General features: G+C 42.2%; 1 protein-coding gene across 1 annotated transcript in view; it reads left to right on the forward strand.

Moving 5' to 3' along the window:
- The window catches only part of LOC6038629 (zinc finger protein 845), a 65,268-nt gene that overhangs the window by 9,005 nt on the left and 38,141 nt on the right, over positions 1–18,122 (forward strand). The window contains exons 2-9 of the mRNA XM_038250811.1: positions 203–304; positions 8,882–9,183; positions 12,951–13,263; positions 13,362–13,910; positions 14,250–14,466; positions 15,418–15,501; positions 15,626–15,709; positions 16,158–16,241. Coding sequence (XP_038106739.1) covers positions 203–304; positions 8,882–9,183; positions 12,951–13,263; positions 13,362–13,910; positions 14,250–14,466; positions 15,418–15,501; positions 15,626–15,709; positions 16,158–16,241 — 1,735 coding nt within the window. The remainder of the gene's footprint in view (positions 1–202; positions 305–8,881; positions 9,184–12,950; positions 13,264–13,361; positions 13,911–14,249; positions 14,467–15,417; positions 15,502–15,625; positions 15,710–16,157; positions 16,242–18,122) is intronic.

An 18,122-nucleotide genomic window follows, 5' to 3' on the forward strand; every position in this document is an offset into this window, starting at 1 on the left:
GCTCTCTTTTCTCTCTCCAACTTCTTCTCAGTGCCTCCCTCAATCAAGAACACCTCCAGCCCAACCACCAACCCACCTCAAGCCACCCTAAGTTGAGCTTTTTTCAAACGCAACATTTGATGCTGCGAGAGCGAGAGGGCAAAATCAAACTGTGTGTCTGCCTTTGAAATTGCACTCACTCACTCACACCCACACAAACCAGCCCCGTCGGAGGAGCCGCAGTCGGAATCCGCGGAAGATGCTTTTTGGCTTTGCTCGAGTTCTGGACCAGACTTTGAATGTGTGTGGATTTGTGTGAATGAAGGTGAGTTTGTGTCACTGCCGCCGCGCACGCAGGAGAAAAGTGCGAGAGCAGAGAGCTCCCCCGTCCACCATTTTGGCGAAAAAAGAGCCCCTTGCTGCGCGCTGTTTGGACGAGCGAGCGGGACGACGACGCGAGAAGAGAGCGGCTCCCACAGCACACTGCTCCGGATTTTTGGATATGGGATCGGATCAGCGAGCAAATCCAAGCATTGCGGAACGGTGGGATTGAACAGGTTATGATGGTAAAAAAATAAGCTGTCATCGTTTTTTCTTAATTGGCACAAAAAGTAGCTAAATTAATTCAGATGGGTTGTAAAACCCTACTAAAGCTCAGTAAATTCATGTTGACAGTACCGTACATATTTTTTGACTGATCTAAATTCCATATTCCAATAAACGCTAGATTTCGGTTAATTTGAGTTGCTCAGTAGTTTTTTTTACCGAATAATACACTCAACCACTTTTTGGTAACTATTTTGTTTGACACTTTTTTAGTTTGTACCCCGTTGATTGGTCAAAGTCAATCTAAAAAAAAGGCGAACTGTCACTAAAAATCATTTTTTTTTGCGCGACGTAATAAAAGAACGCTCCTTTATTGGAATTCCTTAAGCTTAAGCCCTTTATTTTTTTTAGCGAAACTTATTTAATATTTCAGTTGGAATTTGACTAATTGTTTTATCAGAAAGGCGATTTTAAAATACAAAAAGTGTAAAAATAACAGGAAAGTGCCATTTCATTCTAGAAAATTGAATTATTTGGTATTTAAAATTTTCATTTTTATTCAAATAAAAGAAATTATGTCTTTTTGAATATATTGAATATTTATTTGTCAATAAAGGCAATCAAACTAAAATAAAATAAACAACAACAAAAAACGCCCAAGAAACGGTCGAGGAAAGGGTCACGATTTTTTTAAGCGGTATACGCACTTCGGGAGGAACCGGTCAAGCAAAAAATCAAATGGGCAGCAGCGGCAGCGAAAGCAAGCCAGAGAGGGTGAAGAAAAGCTCCAAAAAATCGCTCCTTTGTTCTGCTGTTCATAAAGCTGTTTCTTGATCCTTTTCCTTTTGATCTTCGTACTAGCTTTTGTGCGGTACGCAGCTTACAGGGAACATAAACGGAAAGTTGCATTTGAAGTTTCTTTGCGGGTGCTCTTTTGCAATATGCCTTGATGAAACAATTATATAATTTTGATTTGCTTTCAAATAAACTTTTGACTAAAAATTACAAAATTTCTAATAATTTTGTATTCGATAGCACAATATTATCACAATCCTGAATTGTCTCATGGGGCCGAATCAAAATATTCAGGATCCTCAAATGTAGAAAATTAAAAGGACGCATTTTCTTTTGCTCAGAATTCAGGGAGATAGAGGGAAAAGCCATAAAAAAAAATCATTTTGTGTTCTGGAAGAAGAAAAAAAATCACAATTTCCAAAAACTAAAATTACTGTCCAGACTCCTCGATTATCGACTTCGGATAATCGTATCATGAACATTCATTTTCATATTTTTTATTTTCTTACTGATGAAGTCTGCAAATAGTAGATGAAATACGTATCTGTCAAGATATTAAAAATATATCAAGTTTGAGTTTCAAAAATTTAGGAGTAAAAAAATTAAAAGCTAAAAAAAATAAAAAATAATTTAGCAATATAAAATAAATAATAAAATAATATAAAAAATATATATTTGAAAATTAAAGAAATTAAAAACATAAAAAGTTTAGCTATTTTGAAAATTTTTAATTTCCAATTAAAATTATTTGATTTTAATTCAAAAATTCAGTTATCATCAAAATCTAAAATAAATTCGGAAAATAAAAAAAATAAAAAATGTATAAAAATTAAGAGTTAAAAAAAGTAATATTATAAAAATAAATGAAATAAACTTAAACATTTCTGAATTTCAAACCCAGAATTTAAAAATTCAAAAACTCAAGAACCAAGAAAAAATATTCCAAAAAATCATAAATAAAAAAAACGGTATAATTTAGGGATCAACTTGAATCTGTTTGCACCCTTCGACAGAGTTTAGAATTTCCTTCAAGATTTGGATAATTTTGGGTGAGACCTCTGCCGCCTTTTGCTAAAATCCTGAAATGATATTGTTCTCCATACATTTTTGCGGCTTTTCCCATACAAACTTCAACGATCTATAGGGACCCTTAAACCTTAACCGATTTGGCTCAAAATTGACACAGTTACTTATTTTTGCCTGAAGAATCGAGCCAGAGGGTATCTCTAGAGATTTTACAATTTTTCTGATTTTTCTTGTCACCCTTATGGACATATTGTTTGGTCTGTGTCACAAACTCATTAAATTGCTCGGGTGAAGAAAATTTATATTTAAATTTTCAGCCAAACAGTGTGTTTGCTTTGAGTTACAGCTACCAGAAAGTGGTTTCAACCGTCTTAAAACAGTGGGCTCCTCAGTTTACGGAAGCATGGCTCGGGCGAAGGCGCCGAATTCCCATACTTACTATTAGAATTTTAGGGCACCCGCTGCGGGGTTCGAACCAACGACCTCTGGACTGCAAGTTCAGTGTGCGGTCCGATTGATCTACACGGACGGGACACAAATATTCAACCACTGTTTTGAATAAAGTTATTTTTTTTTGGGTTTATCAACTGAAAGTTAGATTTTATGGACAAATCATCAATGGCTTTGTGTTACAGCTCCTCGCAAGCGTTTTCAATTATAATTGTAATTGTTTGGTTATTTTCGATGAGAGCCTGTTAAAGTTTACAACTTTTTATCTGGTTAAAGAGGTAGCTTTAAGATAGAAAACAGAGATTCAGTAAACCCATATGGCATATTTTTAAAGCAATGGGGGGTATGCAAGTAACTTATCTTTGTTGATTTCTCGACTTTTTTTGATTAGGTCCTATAAACATATGAAAGGCAATAGCTTATAGCACCTTTTCAAAAAAAACTCTGGATTTGTTTAAACAGAGATACTTTGATTGATTGCAAACTGAAATTGGTATATTTCTCAAACTATAGTTAAATGCTATGTGCAAGTGTCCTGAACCTGAAAATCCAGAAAAAAATCCTATTTTGATAATATGAATTTCCAATTCGATTCACTTTTTCTGACGCAATTTTCCCCCAAAAAATCGCATACCCACCCACCCACACAGCAAAGTCCCACTGTGCCATGCCGCAACAAAAAATGAGAGAATTTTTGCGCCTCTTCTGCGCTCCTCTCCGCTCTTTTTCCACATCGCCAACATCCTTCTTCTGCTTTCGTCCGCCGCGCCACGGGCCCGTTCCGAGTCGGCGTCGATAAAATTTCTTCTTGGTGTGTGCCTCGCCTCCTCTCGCGGTTCGGCCAGACAGACAGACAGGACCAGACCAGACCACGAAGTGGAGGTGCCCGCCGGTTCTCGCGCGAACAGTGCTCTGTCCCCCAGTGAAGAAAAAAGCAAAAAAAAAAAAATCAAGCTTCACCCCAAGTTCCGGCCGTTTGTGTCCCCGCCGGGTGTCGTGGTCCGTAATCCGCGCGAGTTTTTTCGGCTTTCGCAATCCAAATTTGCCCCGCGGAACCGCTTTTTTCGCCCGCGACCGAATCCGGATTTGCCGACGGGAAAGAAGAAGAAGACGAAGAGAGTGTGTGTGGAGGAAGAAGAAGAGTGAAAAATTGGTAAGCGTTCGGCGGCTTGGCCTGCTGAGATTCGTGCGGGCCAGAGACGAGGTGGAAAAAAGGTCGCCATGACAGTCGTCGCGGTCGGCTTCTGAGAAGAGAAAAAAAAGCCGACGAAAAAGTGGATTTTCGCGGGGGGAAAAGCGACTGCCGGTTCCAGCTGGCCGGGCCAAATTTTTCCCCGAAGCGAACCGTGAGACCCTTCCGGGAAACAGTGCTAGGAAAAAAAGTTGTCTTTCATAAAAAATAATTCCCCTAAAAAAAGCCATATTTCAGTGAAGAAAAAAAAAAGTGCGAATGAAGTAATTGTTGGCCGAGAGAGCGAGCGAGCGAGAAGTGACGCGCTCCCCTGCTCTCTCGTTCGGTGCCTTCTCGCTCTCTCCCTCTCGTACTTTTTTTTTCGTGCGCGGCGCGGCTGCTCCCCTTCGTCGGAAAGAACACGAAGCTGTCTGCGGCGGCGGCGGGTGGTGTGCGTGAGAAGCTTGCACTTATAAAAAAAGAGCGCGCGCGAGCTTTTTTTCTGGTTTGGGCAAGTGTGCGTGCGCGTGAGGGGATTGCGTCGGGTCGGGGGGAGGTGCTCTGCCAGTGTGGAGCAGTTTGATTCTGGTGTGTTTGTGTTGTGTTGTGTGTGCGGCGGTAGTGGGAAGAATCGGTGATCAAATTGGATCGGGATATGGAGATGTGATTTATTTTTCTCGTTCATAAGTAAAAAGTGAGAATGGAAAATTAAATTGAATATTGAGTTAAATATTTATTGTTAGCATTAATCAGTGACAAAACAATACCTAACTTTTTCACAAAACTCGAAATGTACAACTATAGCTGGCCTCAACGATTACGTTTCAACATTGCGGGTTTTGTAAAATAGTTGCCCATTGCCTCGGAATTTTCAAAATAGTCTTAGCTGTCAAAATGCTTATGCCCCCTCTTCAAATGTTGCTCCAGAATTAAAGGTGATAAACAACTGGATAAATTAGCAATCAGTCCCAATACCTTGCAAGCAGTTCATGTTGGTTAAGTTTAACGAGAGGTACTAGAAAATGAATTTAGTGGTTTGGTAAAGCCGCAAGATTTTCATTGGAATGTTATGCATTCTGGGTACTTGAAGTTCACATCCGTGTTTGGGAAGCGCTTATTCGGTGATCAATTTCAGTCAGATAAGTCAGAGTCATTCATAAGTCAGATCCCTTAAAAGAGTAAATGTGTTCACTGGGAATATGGACCGGTAGGGTATGGGTTTCGACTAGCGGCTTGCTGGATGTCCAATCCAGAGGTAGTGAGCTCGATTCTCGTACCGGGATGATGAAGCTTAACGAAAAAAAAAAAAAAAAGGTTATGCTTTCTAATTATAAGACATTCTTGTCGGTGTTAGGGAAGCGCTCATTTTGCTTGCATATTATCTGCATATAGAAACTCTCAAAAAATTAAATAGTTTCGATATTAAAACTATTTTGACAACGTTGGAATTTAAAAAAAAAATACTCACTAAATTTGAATTGGATTTACCCTTCAATTTGTCTGAAGGAAGATATTAGCGTTCAAAATTTACCATGTTATTTGCAAGCCTGCGTTCTTTTTTTTTTTTTTTTCGAAATGACACCCCTATGCTCAGAAAAATAAGCTTTATCGTTATGCACAATTAATCAGCAATTTAAGCTTAACTTTAGGACTTAATTAAGAGTTTAAGATTTTTTTCTAAGCGAATTATTTTTTATTATTTAACAATGTTCTTTGTCTTACTGGTCAAAGTTATCAAAATACCAAAGCCAAACCAATAGACAGCTATTAATTACGGAACCAAAACAAAGCAACTGTACACTGTAAAAAAGTATAAACACGGCAAGCATAAAATGGAATGAAACCGATTACACCGACCAACAAAATTCCTGCACAGGCTCAACTCGATGGGAAGCATGTAGTTTGAGGTCCCCAGAAACTGGGTTTTTCCAAAGTTTGTATGGAGAATTAGTGCTGTTCGCTACTCGCACATATTGCATGCCACCGCCCTAATTCTCTATGCAAACTTTGGAGAAAACCATTCGGCCCTGTCGAATTTTTTTTTTAATTCAAAGTGCACGTGTTTCTGGGGATGCTTGCCCTCGAGTTTAGCCTGCGCAGTGATTTTTTCAAGGTTTTGTTGGTCAGTTATTTTTTCTTCAAGAACTATAGTTTTTAAAGATCCTATAAGCTATTGTGTTTCATATGTTTATAGGACCTTTAAAATAAAGGTGGGTCTAGGAGGTCTAATAGAGAAGTTCATCGAGTGGTTTTATAGCCTTTCCTCAGTAAGGTGAGGAAGGCAAAACTCTAGATATGTTTTGAGGTAATTTTTTTCATTTTATTTGCAAAATATACTGCAAAATTTTGGGTTATGTGATGATCCTACATTTAACATTCAACAGAATAATTAATTCAGAATTAATTTAATATTTTGGTTTTTGCTGTAGGTCTGATTCCAGATATTTTAGTAGAAGAAATTTTATCTAGAAGATCATTCCAGTGATCTATGAAAACAATATCAAAAGTTATGAGCACTTAAGTGTCAAAAAATGCCACCATCGGCGTCCTTCACTCGCTTATGTGAGGGGGTTTTTGTTTACGCTCTAGTTTCAACAGCATTCAGTTTAGAAGAAAACAATGTTCTACAAAGTTGTTCATTAGTAATATATCTACTAGTGCTACGTACAGAATTATAGAAGCATCTTTAACTGGAATGCAATAATTCAAAAATGCCTTCTCTGCTCGGAGTTTTTTGTTGTGGTTTTCCCTTCTCTTGCCAAATTCATCGCTAGAATATCGAATCACTTTAAAATGCACAGTACATATACATATACATTTTTATATCTTTTAAGTTATTGATACAGTTTGGTTCAAATTGTTGTGCTCTTTTAGAAAAAAAATGCAGTACTTTGTTTTATAAATCTGGAGAAAATCTAGTTTTTCGTTAAAATTTAACACCAAACTTGTCTTGCGTTTTTCTCAGTTGCATATGGGACATTGATGAGAACATGGGCAGAATAAGGTTATCAGCAATACAAAATTATGAATTTATTATGCACTAATAAAATTAATTGAACTGAAAAGATAAATTATGAAAATATATAAATATTCATAATAAAAAGAAAGATAAAAGTGATCTGAAATTTAGCAACGAGTTTCTCCTTGTTGTAATAATACAAAATTTATGAAAACTGAAAAAAAACTTTTTATTTATTGGACTATATTTCTGCATCCATTGATGGGCTATTTTCGAACACTTTACCTACAATAGCTAAGTTAAGTAGTATGGATAATAGGGTGGTCCAAATCCGGGCTTTCTCGGGGCTACCCCCTAAAATCATAGATTGACCCATCATTAAGCTTAATTCCAAATTTGAGCTCATTCTGACCACGGGAACCCATCCCTCTAATCGCTTGAAGTTTGTATGGGAAAATTCGTCAAAATGTTTGGAGAAGAGCAACTGTTTCAGGTTTTACCTGTGGAGGGCGCAGTAGTCATCCAATCTCTATCATTAAATTTTGAATAGGTAGCACCTTTTGAGCCGTCTGTGCAAAAACGGTCCTTTTCGGAAGCTAATAACTTTTCAACAAACAGTAACGTATCGAAACTTAGGTATGATTTTGGAAACCTTGTTCGATGAGCCATAACTGTTGATGTTCTGGCAATTCTACTTTAACATGACACCAATCAAATTTAACAATTTTATGTTTCTTATTAGAAATGTGTACTTCGAGTAAGTCATCAGAAGTGAACAGCAAAATAATCAACTTTTCCTAAATCTGGTGGGTGTTTTCTCAATTGAATGCATTGTTTATCGATGCCCACAATCGGCGACGACCCGCGCCTCGATCACGTCGAAAAGTCAATCTACCCACACGTCCGCCAGAGAGAAAAACATTACTGGCATTAGACGGATGGATTCAATTTCAATCGGTGCTGCTCCCTATGAATGGTAATCCGATACACTCGCACAGTGAAAATGATAATTAAATACTTGCACTAAGTCGTCCGCCGTCTTTGCGTCGCGAGGGGGAAACAGGGAAAGTAATCCCGCGAGGCCCCGCTAGAGGAGCTGCTGTTTGCTGCGGCTCCCTTCTCAGCGAGGGGCAGATTGCGTGATCACGTTTGTGGGTGTGTGAATGTGTGTGTGCGTATGGTGTTTTAGGGTGAGAGGTATGAGACACGAAAACGAGAGAAGAGAGAGAGAGCGCGGCTCCCGTCCGCCGCACACGGCGGGTCGGGTTTTCTGTTTCGGGGAGAGAGGAGAGAGCGCCGCTGCGCTGCTGGCCGGAGCCGAATCGAGCCGCGGCCGAGAGGAGAGGCATAGCATTTTTCACTCCGCCACCATCTTCTCGTCGTCGCTGGTCGTGTGTTGCTGCGCTCAGCTCGACTTTTTTACCGAGCGCGCTCGGTTGGATCTTTTTTTGGTTAATTATTACAACAATGGCGGACATTAAAGGCGTCTATAAATAAAAATAAGAATATTCTGCAGTGTCGGAGGAGCAGCTGTGGCAAGAAAGCGAAAACAAGTAGAAAAGTGGAACCCCCTGCAAGCTGTGATCGTCTGTGATCTGATTGGAAATATGGTCTATTGATAGAAAGTGAAGCGCAGAGCAGACAAGTGAAGCGAAAAAGGCAAACGAAGAAGAAGAAGAGGAAGAAGAAGTTCAATCCGGCTTCTAGAGGAAAGGAAGAAGAGTGTGCGTTCACGAACGAACAAAGAGTGGAGTTGCGGCAAAGCAAAAGAAGGAGAAGAAGACGAAGAAGCAAAAGTTGAGGCACCAGCACCAGTCAGTGTGCGGTGTGCGTGTGTTTGTGCGTACGTGAGTGCGTGTGTGTGCGGGTGCGCGGTGGATTGGTAGTCGAGGCTGGTCCTCTGGATTGGGGCTCCGTTCCGGCAAATGGATTCCGGTAATCCTCTTCTCCGACAGCAGCAGCAGCAGCAAGTTCTTCCACATTTGGATCGGGAGCACCGCCAGCACCACCACTACCAATACCTGCAACCTCCGCTACAGCAGGCGCAACAACAGCAGCAGCAGGCGGCGGCGGCCACACTACTACAAGTGCAGCAGCAGCACCAACAGCAGCAACAGCGAATCAAAACTGGTTGGGGCGCGACGTCAGCGACAGCAGCAGCAGCCGCGGCCGCCGCAGCGACATCGTCGTTCATCCAGAACATCGTCAATACCGCCGCCAGCAGCAGCGCCGCCGGAGGAGGAGGAGAGCTTTTGATGTAAGCGTTTCACGGCGTTCTTGACTTTTTCATGCCCTTCCTTTCAATTCAATCTACACATACATACACACATACAAGTTTCATTCCTTTTTCAAATATTGTGTATTCCCACCAAAAACCGTACATATGTGTTTATACCTCTCTCTTGTGTGTCTCATTTCATTTTAAAACATTCTCGTTTCTCGTTCCACACGGTATCTTCTCTGACCGAGAAGTTGTCTGTGCTGTGTGGTGCTTGCTGCTTCGGCTAGCAGCAGCAATAGCAGAAGCAGAAGCGACGGCGGCAGAGCAGCAGTTCCTGACCAGAGTCTGGGTAGACGGCAGTAGCGTAGACGCGGACTATGACTTTCGGGGAGGGAGAGCAAGCAAGACAGACAGACACGGACGAACGAGAGAGAGAGCGAAGTTGAATCCCTGTGTGCGTGTGTAGCGATTACCGTAGGTCGGAGCGTCTCTGGGTCGATTGCGTGGGCTCCTCTTCCAGCCGGCTCGAGAGCGAGAAAGAGCGAGGAAGGTGTTCAGACTGCGAGAGGACTTACGGAAACATATGGTACACCTTATCGATTGGACGCTGGACAACGGCAGACGGGTTGCGGTTGGACAATGTTTTGCGGCTTTTCCAGGAAGGGCGCACGAACATAATGAGCGGGAAATTTGGCTGTTTGCATTTTCCACCCAATGCCGGCTGATGCTATACAGATGCAGGTGACGTGACTATTGTTTATCAATAAATGGACACCATAATGAGGTGATGCTACAAAAACGGAGCAAGCAGCATAAGTAACATCGACTGATACTACTGATCTAGATGACGTGATTATTGTTTATCAATAAATGTACAGCATAGTCATGTGATGTTACAAACGCGAAGTGCAAAACACAAGCAGAATATATACCATCGACTGATACTACTAATCCAGATGACGTGAAAATTGTTTATCATCAAATGTATACCAGATTAAAGCTACAGAAACCGGGAGGATAATCTCAAGCAACATATTTTTCATACATATTGTTAGCATTTATTCATCAATATATGTACCGTTGACTGATACTACTGAAGCAGGTGACATGACTATTGTATATCAATAAATTTACAGCATAGTGATGTGATGATACAAACGCAGAGTGCAGAAACACAAGCAGAATATGTACCAGCGACGGATACTACTGATCTAGATGACGTGATTATTGTTTATCAAAAAAATGTACACCACGCTGTAGCTACAAACACCACAAGCACAATCTATCTACACAATAGTGGTGTGACGTTAAAACACAGAGTGCAAAAAAACACAAGCAGAATATATACCAGTGACTGATACTACTGATCTTAATGACTTGATTATTGTTTATCAATGAATGGACACCACTGCATATTCTACATTTATAATGATAGTACATATTTGTCATTATATCGACTGATACAACTGATGCAAGTGAAGTGATTTTTGTTCATCATCGTCATATTGTGGTTAATATTATTTACTGAAGATAGACCGCAACCCTAGATTTTGAAGTCCGTATTAGAAGAGAGATTGCATTCTAGTTACAAAATTAAATGTGCACAACAACTTGCCACGCTACTCGGTCGCCTGCAACGTTCCGAACCCCTTCCACCGTACGGTTAATCTACACACAGCGTGCTACACAAACCCGTCCCGCAGCTTCGCTGTCATTCTCGCGTTCCCCTTCTCTCGCTTTGGCTCACTTGTTTTCGCTCCGTCTCGTTTTCGTGCCGGCTAAATGCGGTTTCTTCGGCGAGGCACCCCTTCCCCGGTCTTGAAGAGCTCCCTGTACCACGACATCCCCCCCTCTAGCTTGACCAGAGGACGGTTGCGACTGAAGGCAGAGGGAGCACCTCCGTAAACTACAAAATCAAACTTCAAGACATGACTTTGGCGGGACAGTGACGACGACGACGAAGAAGACCGGAGCACACAGGGGGGTTCGGCTATTCTACATTTCTGGGTTCGGTTGAGCCGCCGCTGCCGCACCCTTTGGCTTCTTTGTCCTTCTCTTCCGTGGTTTTCGTGGTGCAACCCGCGACACAGACAACATGTTCGCGTGTGTAGTAGTGCTCGGGAGAGTGAGAGCATTCAGACGTACTCACAGCGGCGCGCCTTTTGCGTCGTCGTTCCCCCGTCGCGAACAAGAAATGAAAACTTAACCGAACGCGCGCGGGGGATCAAAATTTTGTACTGTTTGAACATGCTGGTTCGCGCTTTTTCAGTTTACGGACCGCGGCGGGGTACCAACACACGCAGACATGGTGGGCATGCTGGTTCGAGGGATAGAACGCCACGCACACACGTACCGCTTGGCGACGCAACATCTGTAACGCGCTCGTAGAATCGGACGCGGGATGGGATCGGGAGGGAGGGGGTGTATGTATATGGGGTAGATCGGTGTGTGCGTGTATGCGAGTAGTCTGGACGCGTTCGCGTGAGGGCAAGGAGAGGTTAAACACCTCTTGCGAAGCTGGTTCAAAAAGCGGTGGCGGTGCTCTGCCAGCAGCTAGAAGAATACGCTTTTCCTCCTATCTTGGGTACATGTCGTCTATTCCCGGTGCGCGGAGAGCAGCATTCCCCGAAAATAAAAGTAGGGAGGAAAAAAAAACATTCAAGTGTCGAGGCCAGGCAAGAGTTGGTGTACCCCGGGGGAAAGCGGATTATTTTGCTTCCAATTCCTCTTTGGTCCCGGTTTTTTTTTTCGTTATTGTTGTTGTTATTATGTTACGGGCAGTCTGGGATGTCTGTGCGACACACCCCGCCGGAATGCCTTCCCGCTTTCCCTGGATCTTCCTCAGTTTTTTGTTGTTATCTAGGAGTTATTTTTGCTTCTGATACTCGTGGTTGTTGTCGTTAAACCTTCTACTTGTTCTCGTTTCTCGACACCATCATCTTTTTTTTTCTCTTCCTTTCGTTCCCGGCCACACTAACGCAGCGTTTATCACTTTCTCTCTCTCTTCTTTTTTTGAAACATTTTCAGATGTCAGTCATAATTGGAAGATAGAATAATAGCTCCTTCTGTTTACACACACTGTGTTCTTTTACTCGATTTCGATCAAACAAACCCCTTTTTTGTTGATTATTTCTAAAGGTAAGCCGTTGTTTTACTATCTTGTTTAGTTGTGCAAAGGCAGCTGATGCGACTTTCACGTTCCAGTACATACAAACGCACATATTAGGCTAATCTGTAACCTGTTTCTTTTTTAGTTTTTTTTTCTTGTATTGGCTTGGTTTATTAGTTCAAATTATTATCATTTTTAAGTTGCACGCTATGTTTATCTTGAATTTGCAGCTGTTGTTGTACCATTCGGTATTTGCGTGGAATACCCAAATGAAAGCCTCACACCAGCTGTTTTGTGCCCTTTATCAACTCAATGACTAACAAACCCCACGAGCGTGTCACATTATTTCTGATGGTTTGTTGTATGTGTATCGTTTCGTTACAAATTTTGTAGGAAGCAAAATACCGGGTATTAGACAGCAAGTTCTGGTTCAGCGACTACCGGCACAGTGTCTCGTCCAATGCTGCGTGCACCGAATCATCAGAAGTAATAACAACAGCCTGGGAGCTCATCCATAGTACGAATGCTAACCCCAAATCAATCTCGAACCCGACCTAGCGCGTCTGTACTAGCTTAACATTTACGATAACACTACTCCGTAGAGTCTCAGTCCATCAGTAGATCTGCAGAAAGAGATCGGTCGTGCGCGGACCACCGTGTCCACTCTAATCCACCGTGTTCTCCCTTCTTATAGATGAATAAGTTTTGGGTGCTGACCAATTTGATCCAAAATTCAAACGTATATCCAATACCTAAAGTTGAGCATCCGCACCACCAGCAGTCGGATCAGCAGCAACACCCGCAGCAGCAGCAGCCGCACCAGCAGCCACCTCCGTCCCACCAGCCAGCGTCGTCGACGACGTCGTCCAAGGGCGGAGGGAGTCGGCATCCCGCGAACCATGCAATAGGACCGGCTGCGCCGGGAATCTACCACAATCCCAGTGGCGTTCCGGGGCCGACAGCGCCCGGTGCGAGCTCGGCGCCAACTGTACCCACATCGGCCATAGGTGCGCGCTAGTATCCCACGTAGATCTCAGTGGTTCCTCTTGCTTCCGATAGGGAATATCTGTCTAAACGTTCGATTTTTAACCTTCCCCAAATTCAGGATCGCCACATCTTACAAATCTTTCCGGACCAGCTGCGGCGAACGCACACAGTGGCAGAGGAAGCACGGGCCATGCACCGGCACCGCCCGGGGCCCACCTGCAGCTGAACGGGACGGTCTCGTCGGACCACACAAAGGCACAGTATTTAGGCAACATGCAGGTGCACCCGGCCCACGCCACCAGCGGTCACCATGCGCCACCAACGGGCACCCAAGGGGGCCCACCGCAGTCCGCCCATCCTCCCCAGCCGATCTCGATCGTCAAGCCGGAGTTCAAGGTGCCGTCGATACCGACCCACCTGATGGACGTGCGCGGCCCGGACGGGTCGATCGTCAAGATCAACATGCCCGAGCATCACGACCCGAGCAAGCCGCCCAACAACGTCGAAATGTTGAAAGTCAACATCGAGGATCTCAGTCAATTTCTCTCGTACCATGAAGTCTTCGGAAAGCTACCTTCCGACATGCTAACGGGTCCGTCCGCTAGCCTAGTGCCATCATCCGCTACCAACACTGCGTCCACCAGCGGTGGCCACAGTAACGGTAAACGTGAGTGTCGCGTCCTTGTTCGGCCGGGGGTTGTCGCGTCGCTGTCCTCCGCGGTTGTCTGTCTTTGGTTGCGATCGTTCTTGGTTGTCTGTTAGCGATTTTAAATTACTTAAAGTGTCATAAACAAATCTTGCATTAGTAGCGAATCAAAACCTTGATGACAAAACATCAATCTTTCGATCAAACTCTCAGTTCAAGCCCAATCGCCACCAAAAATCAAACACCAGGTTGGACCAGCTTCGACGACAACGGGTTGCATCAACTGGAACCCACCCCAGCTAAAAAACTCCGATTCCGCCCCCGACCTCGCGCGTTACCACCCCCTTACTCTGCTTTCAGTGAACCACATCCGGGGCAGCAGCAGCAGCAGCAGCGGTGGCAGCCAGCAGCATCCGCAGGGTGAGTCCCCGTTCAAGTGCAGCTACTGCGCCAAGAGCTTCACCCGGAAGGAGCACCTGACGAACCACGTGCGCCAGCACACCGGCGAGTCGCCGTACCGCTGCCCGTACTGTGGCAAAACGTTCACCCGCAAGGAACACCTCACGAACCACGTCAGGTGAGTAGGACTGTGGACCCCCTCGCCGTCCCGTCATCCTTGTCCCGTTTTCCCCCCCTCCGTAAAAAAATACTATCGAATAAAAGAACCACACACACACACATACACAGAACACAGAAGGAGCGCGTACTGTCTTCTACAATCTATGATTGTTTTTGTTTTGTCTGCTTTTTAGTTGTGTTTTTTTTGGGTTTTCGCTTTGGTTTGGTTTTTATTCGGGCAAGTAGTAGGATTTTGTTTTTTTCTTGGTGAAAGACTTCTAAACTCGAGAGAAAGTGATAACGGGTTTGCCAAATCTTTACGTGTACATTTGGGATTCGGACTGGGGTGCAGCTCTTCGCCGGCGGGTTGGCGGCAGTTGCGGGAACGTGGCGTGGGAAATGGCCGACCGGTACGACCGAAGAGCCCAGCGGTTGGTCATTCTGCCGATACGGGCTAACGTGGTTGAGGTCCGGGTTGCGTCCGAAGAGTTCTCCGCATCGTCCAGTAGCTTCAGGATACGGTTAAACGTTCGGTTGCGGGTTCTGCCTCGGTACAGTGCTGCGGCCGCTTCCCGTTGGTATGGTTCCTTGTCCTCGGGTGTTAACCGGTTCCAATCTTGGGCGGCCCGCTTGATCGCTTCGCTGGCGCGTAGGCCTTTCCGGTGATACGGTCGTGTAAAGTTCACGAACGGGTTGCGGCTCAACTTGTCAAAGGGCGTGACTTGGGTGGCACCCTCCGCTTGCCCAGACGTTGAGGGAACCGGGTCTTGATTCTGCATGGCGGCCAAAGTTTACCTAACTTTCCTCGCAAACGCAACTGTTAAAAGCAGACAATTCAAAAAATCTCTGAAAATTACCATTTAAACTGTCAGATATACTACCAACACGAACGTCCCTCTCTCCAGGGCTTACTTCGATCACCGAACCCAGCGCTGATACCTTCTTTTCTCTTTCTCTTCCTCCGGAACAGATTGCACACCGGTGAAACTCCCTACCAGTGCACCTACTGCGGGAAGAAGTTCACCCGAAAAGAACACCTCACCAACCATGTCAGGTGAGATCAACTTTCCCTGAATAGATCCGTGAAACGTCTCTGTCATCTGTTTACTAACTGCACTGTGTCGTTGCCGTTTTCTTTTCTTTCATGTTGCTCCCGCTGCCCGGGGTTGATTCCGCAGGTTACACACCGGAGAGACCCCGTTCCAGTGTACGTACTGCGAGAAGAAGTTCACGCGAAAAGAACACTTGACAAACCACACGAGGTGAGCGCTTTTGTTTCTGTTTGTTTATCATTTAGCACTAGTTAGTAGTCCTCTCCAGGGTAGACACATTTTGGATGCCATATTTTGAAAAAGGAAATGAAAAGATGCTGTTCAAATTTAAAAGTGACGATCCTTAGCTCTCTGAAAACGAACCTCCATCATTGGCCATCAAAAGCAAACAGCATTAACAATTCAAACCCCCATACACACAAACGCTTTCCCTTGACAACACTCTAACCCAAGTCGTTTCGATTGAGTTTAGATTCTTCAAAATTTTATAATTTATAGCTAAGAAGCCCAACACGCCCCCACCACCACAACCACCGCCCCTCCCAAGATATCATTCAAAAAAGCAAAAACTAAACCACGCACTAATCGAAGGTGTTTTATCTCTCTCTCCCTCTCAATTCTGTGTCCTTTCTGTCTCTTTCCCGAACCTCTTCTATAGAATACACACTGGAGAGACTCCCTATCAGTGCACGTATTGCGAGAAGAAGTTCACCAGAAAGGAACGCTTGACGTACCACATAAGGTGAGCACAGGGAAGAGGACGGCTCCTGCGCACGGTCCTTTAGATTGGGTGTTGGGGGGAGCAGGGGGGTTTGTTTCGAATTGCTCTTTTTTTTGCTGATTTTTTGAGCCAAGTTTTAAATAATTGCTTCAGAAAAAGCTTAATGTAAAATCAGAATTTGAATTGTGATTTTAAAAATAAAACATAAATTTGAATAATTTAGACCATCAACAGAGATCCCAACGAAAGGGGGATGTGTTGAAACAAAAAGAAGAAAATCTCTCTCGAGCTCTCAAAATATCACCAAAAAGTTAACGATACTTCTCAGCTTCTCACGATTTAGCACTGAAAGTGTAAGTGGGATCGAAATTCCTTACGAAAACCGTTCAAATGATTGTTCAAGCTATTATTTCGCGTATGATATAATAGATATAAAAAGATAATCTTTTTCGAGAAAAAAAATCTTTAAATAAAATAGATCACACTTTTCACCCTAACTCGCTCTCACTGTTGCATTTTTAAAAAGATAGAGAAAGAGAGCGCTGATAGTTCTGCGATTTTCTCTACCTCACGGAAATTTGTTTGATCAGTTAGGACACTGTCGATAGTTCTATCGTTATCGTTTTCGATTATACTATCGACGATAATCTTATTGACAATAACAAACGAAAACTAATTTTTAATATATTTCTAAAGTTGACTTAATCCAAACAAATTATTTTAATTTTCAAAACTTTCACTAAAAATTCATGTTTTGATAATATCTAGTTTCACACTATAAATAGTAAAATAAAATAAATAAATAACAAACTAACGTATTATTCTCTAAAATACTCAAATTTATATATTTTTTTTGCATTTTTACTTCATTAGTTTTTTTTTGTTAAATATTCGAATTTTAAAGTGCTAACAATTTTTAATCGAAGCGAAATTTTGTATCTATTTTACCTTTATTCAATATTTTTTTTGTAAAATACACAATTTTTTCGAAAGCACTCTAATTTTGTTAATTTGAATTTGGATATCGAACAAAACGAAATTTTGTGCGTTTAAAACACCTTATTAAATATTGTTTTTCCCAAAATTCCGTATTTTTACGAAAATGCTCAAATTTTAATAATTTGCAATATGGATATCGAATGAAGCAAAATTTTGCATGTATTTCCACTTTATTTGAGTTTTTTTGTTTGTAGAATATGTACAGTTCAGATTCGATTATCCGAAGCCTCGATTATCCGACGTTTCCATTATCCGAAGTTCTATTATCCGAAGGTTTGTATGGGACTTCGGATTATCCTTTTAAATATTGAACATATGGAAACAGTTAAAATTTAAGCAAATAAGTAAATTTATATCAATTTTTGCTTAGGTTATAACAAAAATAATTAGTCTCTTCAAATATTTTGCATAAAATGAGTGGTAGAACATAAATTTATTGAACTGGATTTTTACTGATTTTTTTTAATTACTAACAGCTAGATAATTCAACATTGATAAAAAAACAAAATTGACAAAATTACAAAAATAATGTAATCATGTTGGATATGTTCTTTGATAAAAAATATAAAATTTAGAAGCTTAAAATTCAGCTATATTAAAATCTCCCCCCCCCCCCTTTTCAAACAAAGTTACAAAAACTTAGTTTTGCCATTTTTAAAATAAGCAATAAAATTATATGTCTTGTTAGGCTTTGCAAATATGAGCAATAAATTGGTCAACGTTTAACCATTGAAACTATAGAGAAAAGATTGTGTGGAAAAAGTCGAAAAAATGTATGAAGAAACACATTTTTCTGTGATTTATGGCGCTTTTTCATTCTAATATTGTCTAACGTGAGATTCTCATCGGAAATTTGATGCTGCAACTTTGTCGAACAAACCAAAGCTGAAAAACTGGATTCTG

Source organism: Culex quinquefasciatus, chromosome 2 (assembly GCF_015732765.1).
Source record: "Culex quinquefasciatus strain JHB chromosome 2, VPISU_Cqui_1.0_pri_paternal, whole genome shotgun sequence".
NCBI classification, from domain to species: Eukaryota; Metazoa; Arthropoda; class Insecta; order Diptera; family Culicidae; genus Culex; species Culex quinquefasciatus.